We start from the raw sequence: 12,492 nt of genomic DNA, 5'->3' as shown, positions 1-12,492 counted from the left end.
TCACATTCTCTCCTTAGCATATAACCTTCCTTAACTCTGCAAAAACTGCAACCTTAACGTTAGAACACTCTTTAACACTATAAAGTTAAAACATAATTTAAAAAAAATCTAGTGGCATGAGAGGGCAAATAGAGTTTTCAACAAGTTAAGGCATTGAAATAGCTGTTTCAATAGTCCTATTCTATTCTAGTCAATAAAACACGAAGTTTCACAGATATCAAAGTACTTCTTTAAAAATTGGGATTTGAACTCAAATTTAAAAATAAAAGAGCCCAATTAATACCTATTAAATGGTTGAATGATTAAAAACAGTAATTTCTTTCTTGAACTATTAAGAGTAACCTGTCACTACTGAAACGATAAAGCAGATGATCAAATACCCTTATGATCACAATCCAGTCAATAAATTTCTTAATAAATTGCCCATGGAAATCTTGGTTTTGTGCAAAAATTTTGAAGAAAAATCATTCCATAAAATCTTACTTTCACTGCAAAAAATATAGTTTAAAAATATGTATAGAATAATGTATAAGACTATGTTAGGAATTACCATTTGGAAATCACCATAGTAATAATTGTTTCAGGGAAGAATCTTCAATGAACAATTATGAAAGTAGTGAAGTGAAAGTTTGATGAATAGAACATTTACATAATGTTAAGATATCTCCTCACAAGATACTTATTATCTACAAAGGTTAAAAACAATTTAAAAAGGAACTTTGCAGGAGAGAAATCTAGAAGTCAGTCACTACCTCAGCCAAGTGATGGTTATCACAAGTATTGGCAAAATATCATATACCTTCTGAAATCATGCACTGAGAAGGACACACTATCATGTCTGTGTCATTCCTGCCAAAAATACATAACTTAAGTCAAATTATGAGAAAACATCAAAAAATTCCAACCTGAGGGACATTCTACAAAATAAATGGTATGTATTCTCCAAAAATGTCAAGGTACTGAAAGATATAAAAGATTAAGGAACCGTTTCAGATTTAAAAGGATTAAGGGCATATGACAAGTAATTTCACCATGTGATCCAGGATGGGATTTTGGACCATGAAAGAAAAATCTCTTATTATTAAAAATATTAGTGAGGAAAAAAAAGGAAAAAATAATAGTGGGAAAGCTGGTGAAATTTGAATAAGGTGTGCAGCTTAGAGAATAGTACGATAATAGTCTTAATTTCCTGATTTTAATCACTATTCTGTGGTTATGTAAGGGAAATTCCTTGTTTGTAGAAAATAAACAATGGAGTATTTGAGGTAAAGAAGCACAATGTCTGTGATAAAGACAATAAGGTGGCATTAGGCCTTTATCAGGTATATCTTTCAGAAAGATCAACTGATTGAGTGAAACTGGATGATAAATATTTAAGAATTTTAAATTATTTTTGAAATGTTTATGTTAGTCTAAAGTTAAAAATAAATATGCATACATTTGCACATGTATGTGTGTATATGCATATATGTGTACACGTGTGTGTACATGTGTCAATACTTCCAATTGGACAATTATGGTAGTCCATGAATGTGAAAGTAATTACTTTGTTTCTATCAAGAATTTTAAAATATGATTAGTAAAAAAAATAATATATATAAAAACTCTCAAATCTTCCCCTATTTGTCTGTATTTCCGATTAAGTATTATGAAAAAATATAATTTTCTTTTCTAGAACAGCTCCTTTCCAATGAGACCTTAAAAAGCATTAGACATGAAACCAAATATTCATCATTAAATTTCTGATTCTAGCAACAGCATGGCACAAAGGCATACTGAAAATATTTTATTTGAAAAATGCTTGGAAGTAGTGTGAACTGAGGTTTATCAGCCCCAGAAATACAATTGATTTGGCAATGATTATCAAGTGCTATATCCATTTTTATTAATAAACAGTAACAATCATCTCTTACAAACTTAGGGAAATATGTTATAAACAGGCTAAATAAAGTATACATATTTAGAATTACGTTGAATTCTATGTAATTGTCAATGATTGACTATTTTAAAAATAATTTTATTACATACAATTTGACCAATATTTACGTTATCTGCCTCCACAGTATCTATATTGAGGATATGCAAACTTTCTTTTATAGCTTATAAAGACACTTTCTAGGAAATGCTTTTTCCTATTATGAAGATATTCTCAACAACCAAATAACTTCAATAAATTTTGTGTAATTCGATGAAGTTTATGCTATAAGCATGATTTCCTAAAATAATAACTAAAGCCTGTAAACAATACAGTAAGTATTGGTTTTAGCAACCAAGGTAGTCACTGTTAATATACTCATTTTATTGGTAAACAATATTAGATTCTTGTACATACACAAAATAACCAGTTAATTGAATGGTGTATTAACTTTACTCTTAATTTTCTTGGCCATGAGGACCAGGATTGAATATCTGAAAATGTGATCATGAAATAAAATATAACCTTACTTTTTAGAATTTAATAATAATAACATGTGATGATAATATGCATTATTGACTGTTACTAATTCAAATCCTAAAATTTAACCAATTTCACACTCTTCAATCTATTGATCTTCTGAATGACTACAAAATGTTTTAAAAATCAGTTATTTTGAATTCTGTTTCTTTTATTCCTCTTTGTGGATGTCTTTGTCAATGCAAGGATGAAGTTTAAAAATTAGTGAATTTTTAAAAATGGCAGGGATGGGATTGAAGGAACGAAGAGGAATAAACAATAAACAGTATACTTGGATGCTAGGTATTTGAGAGTTGGAGATGTTTACCTCAGAAACTAATCTAGAAGGTTACTTACTTTCTCTGTTTCATAGTTCAAATCTTTATGTGTGGCATCAAAGAGGGAGTTTATATCAGAACCTGTTTATGTAGTACCATACCTCATGATATTGCAAACTGGGAAACATAATTTTGAGAGATGGCTATTGCTACAAAGCATCAGAACATGATACATCTGAGATCTATTTGGAATGAGGGCATTTTGATTAGAAAAGCCAGCTGCACCTACTAAAGTTTAAAATGGTGACAAGTGGAAGTATGACACCTACGGATTCTGTCCGAGGAGCTCTCAGTCCGCGCTGGGGAGCTGGACACGCTGCTGCTGCGGTGTGATGATGGGTGGCTGCCAGGCCTTCGGCCCTCCTCCAGGGAGGGGGCAGGCGAGGGGCTGTCGGGAACACGCTCCTACACCACCATGGTTGGGGGGTGAGGAGGGGGAGAAAAGAGGTAAATACATTGGACCTTTGCTTAAGGAATGTTGATTTTTCTTAATTCTATAGATACGTGAAGACAAACACATTTTTTCATCAACATTTAACTGGATTAAAAGACACCTTTTATCTTGAGGAAAGTCAAAGTAAGGAAAGACTAGAAAGGAAAATGGTTCTATAGGTGAACATCGCTGTAGTAAAGGCAAATGTCAATCCCTTCTTTGAATAAAAAGAGAGATCAAAAAAGACATCCAGTTTAGAACCATTAGACAGCAAAGAATTAACAGAACAAAGCAGGTTTTAATTGTAGACAATTATCAATTTAAAAAATCTTTAAATAAATTATATTGCTTCAGCAAGTGTCTAGGATCATTTAACACACAGATTATCACCATGACATCATAATAATAATACCGGAGGCATTGTTAACACCTATTTCATTATGGGGCTGCTCTGGATATACCTAGACAGTCACATTTTAAGGCATCATGGAAATCTATTATTATTTAACATTTGAATAATTTTCTTTGATTCTAATAACTTTCAGGCTCCTAGCTCCAATGCAACCACACAAATATATTAGGGAAAATTCATGAAATATGTATTAGTTGTATCACAGGGAAACCTGGTATCATGTTTCCTGATACTGTTCTATGTTAACACTCAGGTCCCACTCCATACCTTCCCCTTTAAGTCTTGCACCTTCCCTATGAGACCAATGTGCAAATGTATTGTATAACTGTCTCCAATGAGCTATTATAGAGTTACTGATTAAGAAATACGATACTCATTTGTTAACATTTTCTTCGAGCAACAAGATGTTTATACCTTCAGCTATCAACACACATAGGTCTTGAAGAACAGTCTTTTCAATAATTCATAAATATTTGGAAGTGTACAAGTAAACTGATACATGATACATAATAAATAATAAGTAAATTATTCCTGATTAGAGTGCAAAGATGCAAATATGGAAAAAAGCAGACTTTTTAAAAGAAAAAATTTCTAAAATGGAATCGGCCTGTAGGAGGCTGTTTTCAAAATATCAAAGGCTAATGTAATATGGAAAACAGACAAGGCTTTGTACTAACAGAGAAAGAGGGTAATGTATGTCTTCAATCTCAAAGGTTCCTTTAAGCCTTGTGATGGGTTGCAATTCTACTTTGAATTAGAATCACCTGGGAAGTTCTTCAACATGCCTATGCCTGGGATTTACTCCCCAAGATTCTGGCTTACTGAGGGTCATGAGTTGAATTGTGTCGCTCCAAAATGATTGAAGTCCTGACCCCCAATACCTATGAATGTGAGCATTTGGAAATAGGGTCTTTGCAGATGAAATTAGTTACAATGAGGTCATATTAAAGTAGGGTGGGCTCTTCATCCAACATGACAGATGTCTTCACAAGAGGACATTGTGAAGATATGGGGAAAATGTGAAAGATGGAAAAATTGTGAAGAGGGAAAAGTGTCATGTGAAGATGAGGTACAGATCTGAGCTCTGCAGCTGCAAGCCAAGGATTGCCAAGGATTGCGGGCCACCATTAGAAACTACGGAGACGCAAGGAAGGATTCTACCTAGAATTTCAGAGGGAGCATGGCACTGCTGACATCTTGCTTTTGACTCCAGAAATGTGAGGGTATAAATTTCTGTTGTTTTAAGCCACCCAGTTTGTTGTACTTTCTTACAGCAGCCTTATACACTGAGTCTGAAGGGGGCCCCAGAAGCCAGTATTTTTTAATGCTCTCCAGGCGATTTTAACGTATATCCAAGACTGAGCACCACTTGTTTCATACCCTTTTAATTTTTCAGTCCTACACATTGTCAATAAACATCTTCAACAGAGGTTTCATTCTTGAGGATCATGACAAGTAAAATGAAAGTAACCCCCAGGATAGCCAAGCCCTCTTCCAAAAGCCATACATAAAACAGTTTCTCAATATATATTCCATAAAATAAAAAATAGTCCCATAAGAAACTTTACAACAAATAATTTGCCAGGTCAAACAATATTGTACCAGAAGGAAAAAAGAAAAAAGAGTCAACTAAATTCTACTCTCAAAAGTTGCAAGACGTATTTTTAAACTCTATGTCTCAACATGCAAAATGAACACAATATTAGTTATTTTCTCCACAATAAATAAATCAAACAAGCTATGCTTCTAAATGGTCTAAGTTCTTTAGTTCACATGGCAAACAAATGACCTACATTTCTGAAAAAACAAACACATATACGATTTAAAAGAGTGGAGAATCCACATCTGGATGCCAAAAGTTACTTCCTATCTTCTAATTATAATTTAAAAGCAGCTGGGATTATAAATCTTTCTTCTTAACATTCACCCCTACCTTAAGCTATGAAGCAGCTTCAAACTGTACATTTATTATGTGTTCAGTTTGATGAGTTTTGTCGAGATCTAGACTGTTTCCATAACCCCAGAAAGGTTTCTCATGCCCCTTCCCAGCCTATTCCTCCCATCCCCAGAAGCAACAGCTTTCTGAATTCTATCACCAGGGAGTAGTTTGGCTGGTTCTAGAATTTCATAAAAATGGACTCATATAGTACATACTTTTTATGTCTGGTTTTTTTTACACAACAAAATGTTTTTTAGATTCATTCAGGTTATCGCATGTATTAATAGTTTACCTTTTTTACTTTTGAATATATTCAATTGCACAAATATCCCACAATTTTTAATTTAAAAATAAGGCAATAAAGTTCACATCAAGTCCTTGCAATCACAAATCAAAGGATAATCTTGGCTTCTGTGCAGCATTCAAAGGCTGGAGTTTGTATCATTTTTGGAATATCTGTGCATTTATTATAGAGTATGGATTTATAAAACTGTATAGAACTCCTTTTTAGTCTGTATAAATGTATTAATAAGCCATGCTATAGTTAACTGCATATATGACCAGATATACACGATATAGAGTCTAACCTTGATTTCTCGAAATTCTGATAAAGAGGTACATAAGTTTGCTAAGCTTTAAAGCTAATTCCTAATACATCTAACTCTTAACACTTGGATTATGCAGAAACACATGGTATATATTTAGGAAACAACATTATTATATTTTTATATAAATAAAATTTTCTAAATTAGCCATTCTATTTTCTCCAAAAGTTCACTCAATGTTTATCCATCAATACATTTTAATATTCTTCTTAATAATTATGTAAGTGATCATATTTTCAGTGGCATGTGTTTAGCCAAATAGAGGTAAAGTGCAATCTTGAAATAAATCAATCCCTCTAAAATCATTTTGCAAGTCTGAGTTTCCTGTCATAATAGATTTCTCAGTGGCACTAATGGAAAGCATGAAAAACTGATTTTTTCCTGAGATATTTAACTCATAAAATACGTAAATATTTAATGCACAAAACTCTAGTAACAATGACTGTGCCATTGAACAATTATTTATTTATTTTCCACATAAGTATAACAATTTTTTCATTAGTCAATTTTATTTAACTGTAAAAGTTTTCCTTGATGATTCTTTTCATTCATGCATTATTCACTTTTTCACTTATACATTCATAACACTCTCAAGGTCACATAATAAACTAAGTCAAAAATAAGCTAGATTAAAATCTTAAATCATAATTTAAGGCTTAGGAAACATAGGTGAAATTGTAGTATTTATTTTAGCTTTAGCTTATTTTTACTTTAATTATATTTTTTGTCTAAGAACAAAGGATACAGACAATATTTAATACTTTTACTTAAAGAAATATTTTAATTTATGCAAATTTTTATGCTTTAAAAGCTTAAGTATTCAATTGAAACTTTCTATAAACTGAGACACAACATATTCAGTCATTTCACTTAATGTATAATTTCAATCTTTGGAACATGATGTATTGTTCTTTGAAGAATTTCATTAAAGTAAAATCCATTGAGCAAGTAAGATTTGAAAACACTGTTGCACAATAAATTAATTTATTTCAACAGCTTAATTCTTTTATCATATTTATATGCTTGTCTTTCCAGAGTATGCTATAAGATGTAGAATAATGGAGACAGTAAAGAATTGCTTAGGAGAGAATCTCATAATTATTACTGAAACAAAATAGATAATGAGTTTTATTCAGACATAATAAGAAAGAAGCAGTTCAATGTCTATAGGGAAACTATGTAAACTGGATTTATCATTTCATTTGTGTGAGACCCTTTAACCTCCAAGATGGCCCTGAAGTAGGACAAAGAGGAAGAATATTTAATTTAATACTTCAACACACTGCTTTATAGTCCTGCATCATAACTCCACCAATCAATAAAACACAATCTTTTGCAGTGTTCCATCTTTATAAAACTAGCCACAATAATAAATGAAAATGTAAGAGGAATACACTCTCACTGAAAAAAAAAAAGGTCATACTAATAAACTAATGGTATCAGAATAACAATAAAGGAAAAGCTGCATTTATTGCCTCTGGTTAGAACAAGAAGTATTGGTCTCTACCACAATTCAGAATCAAAGGTGGAATTTAAAACAATGAATTCTAAAATTCTAAAATAAAAAGGAGTTTGGGATTAACATATACACACTACTGTATATAAAATAGATAACCAACAAGGACCTACTATATAGCACAGGGAACCATACTCAATATTTTGTAATAACCTATAAGGAAAAAGAATCTGAAAAAGAATATATACACATATATATAGCTGAATATATACATATATACATATATAGGTGAATCACTTTGCTGTACAACCGAAGCTAACACAACATTGTAAATCAACTGTACTTCAATAAAAAATTAAATTAAATAAAACGTATAAAATGTTCAGTATTACACACATGTGATTAACTAAACATTGAAAAATGCATTGTGTCTGCTGCCTCATCTCCACCACAAAATGCATTATATTTTATCAATTTAAAATATTTTCTTAGAGTAAGATTAAATAATCACAACTCATTTCTCTAAGTGGGTTATTTCATTTAGCTTTACTTTATATTGCTCTCTTTAATTATCTTCATTTTCATCTCTTTATCAGTTAGCAATTCCCTTATTGAGTACATTATAGAAGTGAGGAGAAGATATTCTAATGTTAAATTTATCTTAATACAACTTTTACCTTAAGAAATTGAGGTTGACTAGCACTTTATAAAACCTAAACTCCTGAGCTTTAACACAACTCAGACTTCAATTCATTCATTCAGAGAATATTTACTAAACACTTAATATATGCCAATGTTCTAGGCTCTGGTTACATGTAAGTAAACAAAACTGACAAAACTCCTTTCCCTCATGGAGCATATATCATCAGCTAGTAAATACTGTTAGTGAAATCCAGAATCATACACACTGATTGTGACATCCATATTCTCTCATTCTGGAAAAATGAACAGAAAGGATAAATAATAGGATTGGGATTCTGGGTTCAGGAAAATGTTAAAAAGTACTTCTGGAAGACATAAACAAACCTAATATACTTGCATCTGGTAGAAGATCTGGTAGCCACCATCAAAACTCCTTAGCTCAGAGTTCTAAATTGAGGCTTCAAGGGATATTTACATAGCTCTTTTTATTTGTTTTGATGACGATACTCAAGAAATGCTCAATTTTGCTAAATGGGGAAGTGGTAAGACCCATGAGTGTAATCATAAACAACCTCATTTTATTCTCCTACTGTCTCTTCAAACTTATTCAGTGTTGGTAGGGAATTATATTTTTCCCACATCTGTATGAAAATTCAGGCAGGCTAGTAACTTTCCAGATTCTTATTTGGTAATATAAACTCCTACAGTTACTTTGAGCAACAAAAGGCAGTCTTGACTCAGAAGTTATACCTCAGGCTTATGTAATAATAAATACTATTATCTTAATTAAAAGAGAAGTCCCTCCTTTTCTATAGTCAAGTAGGTAGAATAGAGGGAGGAGAGCAAGGAAGAAATGTAAGTTCTGATTTGGCCAGCATTGCCATCAATTGGCATCACTGTTCATGCCAAATGTTTAAAGCCAACTTTTTATCTAGTTAAGGCACTGTGTATGTTCTAAGTGGCCACCACCTCTATGAACTGTTTACAGTTCCTTGATGGGTCTAATTTGTCTCTGTGTTCCTCTGCCCTCTGAATTTCTGGCATAAGTGCATCTGGATGTTCGATTCAAGTTGACCTGGGGGCAAGACTACTTCATAGATGGTGGTGTATGCTTTCACTGGAAGTGCATAATGTCTTCTTGGTTGCATTTTATGATGCCAGCCACCACTGATAATCATAGCCCAGATTCACCGCTTCATTAGGACTTGCAATTTGATGAATTCGAAATATACCATTCCATACTCATTTATTTGCAAGAAGATTTCTATGAACAGAAAGTTTCTCTCGTGCATTATTGTGTTATCCTGAGGGACAGTCTGTATGGGAAAGGCAGGAAAATGCTTGATTCCACCCCTTTACCCTTATTTAAACCCTTATTTGTCTTTTAAAAGAATCAATTCCCTAGAATTCTCCAAAGGAGAATTATATTATATTTAGTATTATTATAAACTCATGGATCTAAATATGTCTTATATTTCAATACACTGATGTATGGCATCCTTAGTGGTAGTTGTGTTTTAATACTTCCTTTTTCTTGTTAGCATTCTCTTTTCATATTTAATATCAATACCCAGATAAACATTAAGAGAGCAGACTTAACTGTTTCTCTAAACCCAAGTAAAATTTAGATGAAATAGTTTTTTTGCAAAAAAAAAAAAAATATTTAAAAGTGATGCACACATTTAGGGTTATTTATGGTTGTCCCAAGATAAACTATTCTGTACCCCAAAGCAAACATGAGGTAAATGATATTGCTGTAAGATTTTTTAACCTACATCAAGAATCCGGTTACTCTGGTTCTAGTTTTTATAATCTTTAAACATTTTGAACTTCACGCAAGTAAAGTCCTATTTACTGATTGATATAGTATTTTAGGGACCTGTTTTGAAAAAAAAGTATTAGAGAATGGAAAATGTATACATTGTATTTAAATTTTTTTTCAGTGTTTAATTCTTTAAATGAGAATGTCATAAACAATCTCTATTTCTCTCTCTCTCTCTCTCTCACGCACACACACACACACACACACACACACAAAACAGCAGATTGGCAGAGAAAATTAACAAATTTAAGTCATATTCCCTGTTCTCAGAAAAACGCTGTAATGTGGCATGTGAGGAAAGATTATTCAGTAATGTAGAATAATTTGAATGTTGCCCAATTTCTCAAAAACAATTCCATATTATCACTAAAGAAAAGTGAAATCTGGAAAAAAAATGCATTTAAAAGTCTGCTTTGTATACTACTGAACTAGCAAACCCACCAAAAGCGAAATACACTACTTTTGTTAGGTGAAAAGGGTTGAACACGCAAAAGAGAGTGAGAGAGACAGAGAGAGAGGTCTTACTATATAATTGCAAGTATATTTCAAAAGCCTGACACAGATTCCCTATAAAATTCTAGAACTTATTTTTAAACAGATGATTGTGAATACTTGGGGGGAAAATAAACCAATGATATGATGAAGATAATGTCACTGTAGAAAGACTTCTAATGATTTTATAAATACTAATTTACTCATTATGACAACCTGATGAGGTAGTAATGATATAATCCCCATTGTACGGAAAAGGAAACAAAGGCAGGGATATTAAGTGACTTTTACAAGGTCATAAGACTAGGAGATGGCAGAGCTGGAATATAAACCCAGGAAGTCTTCCTCCAGAATCCATGTTTTAAACCATTAAAATATGTTGCCTTTCTTCTTTTTAATTTTCTTTTTATTTCAGAAAGAACCATTTTTTAAAAATCCTTATGATATCATTGTGAATTTATTAAATAAAAGTGAGAAAAATATTGATTCATTCAGGGGGATTTGGGGTTACTTGATGAATGATTCCCAAAGAGAATCAATTAGTAGAACATTTCAGCCTATTAGGAAATCTCTAATGACAAGAGGAATTGATCTCTTGATTTATACTGTTTATTTCCTCAGTGATTTAAGGTAATATAAAGTAATACATCCTTTTACAATTTGGAAATGATACAAAGATGGTATAAATAGCTAATATGATAGTTTGGAGTATTAACACTCAAGAATCTCTAAAGAGCCTAAATCAATAGACTGGAAAATAAAAAAATTAATATGGATAAATGCAAATCCCTAATACAAGTAAAAGATAAAGAATTGGCTTAGTAGAATTTCATGTCAAAAATGCATGAGATTTACCGAGTCACACATTCAACTAGCAAAAATAGTTATGAACTATGACTAAATTTATAAACTATTGTCCAAACTGAGGTTTATGTTAGTTCTGGTCTCTTCACTGGTGGGTTCACTTCTAGAGTTATATGCAGGAGAGGGGTAGTGAGGATGGGGCTTATTTAAGACAAGGAAGGTCAACCAAGAGGCTTGATGAAAAATTGTCAGAAGAAATTAGAATATTTGGTCTGGAAAAAAGAAACACCACAGGTACTGTAGCAGAGGACTTAAATATTTAAATGGTTAGACCGCAGAAGAATTAGTAGACATTTTTCCAAGAAAATAAAGTTAAAGTAGAAGCTATTGAGATGAAAATGAATACCTTCATCACTCTTAAATTTGGTGAAAATAGAATAGGCCTTCTATAAAATAGATATATAAAATGGGTAGAGAGGATGCAGGAATGATTTCTCCACCATGGAGGGAGCTGGATTACAAAACATCTAACATCCCAAGCCTATAACTCTTCATGTTCTATGAATATTAAACAGTAAAAGTATATGGGTTTCACTGATGCATAATAGACTAATACAGAACATCTAATGATTTAATATAATCTTAGACATTTAGCTATTAGGGATTTAAGGTAGAATTATTATTGTGTAAACAGTATATGTCCTTTTCCTCCCTCCTCAAAGTTATCTTACTAAAATATTTACAGTAGTCCAAGACAATCAACCAGAGAAAATCTAAATTCAGTACTTGAGCAGACTCTGTCATGGAGGCTTGCATTTAAAGCAAATAACAATGTCATAGTGGTACTGTCCTCACCTATATAATTTTCTTTTCCTCAATGCTTTTAATTTCTTTTCCTTTCAATGCCAAATCCTATGGCTCTATGGTGCTTGAGAGTTTAGTTTGTGCTGCTTCCATTAACCACAGTCTAAGATTCACATGGGTTTGAGTTAATCAGAACTCAAGGATCAGCAATTTTTTTCTGTAAAGAGCCAGCTAGCAAATATTTTATTCAACACTGCCTTTGTATTTGAAAGTAGCCATAGACATTATGTAAATTAGAGTGTGGCTAAGTT

The 12,492-nt window shown here is 32.1% G+C and overlaps 1 protein-coding gene across 3 annotated transcripts in view; it reads right to left on the bottom strand.

Annotated features, from left to right (window-relative positions):
* DACH1 (dachshund family transcription factor 1) overlaps nucleotides 1–12,492 on the bottom strand; it is a 410,071-nt gene that overhangs the window by 115,023 nt on the left and 282,556 nt on the right. For all 3 annotated transcript variants that reach the window (XM_082434858.1, XM_082434856.1, XM_082434857.1), the window contains one exon: nucleotides 3,042–3,177. In XM_082434858.1, the coding sequence (XP_082290984.1) occupies nucleotides 3,042–3,177 (136 nt within the window). The remainder of the gene's footprint in view (nucleotides 1–3,041; nucleotides 3,178–12,492) is intronic.

Source organism: Balaenoptera physalus (assembly GCF_965194825.1).
Source record: "Balaenoptera physalus genome assembly, chromosome: 18".
Taxonomy (NCBI): domain Eukaryota; kingdom Metazoa; phylum Chordata; class Mammalia; order Artiodactyla; family Balaenopteridae; genus Balaenoptera; species Balaenoptera physalus.
This window is presented reverse-complemented; position numbering and strand designations above follow the sequence as displayed.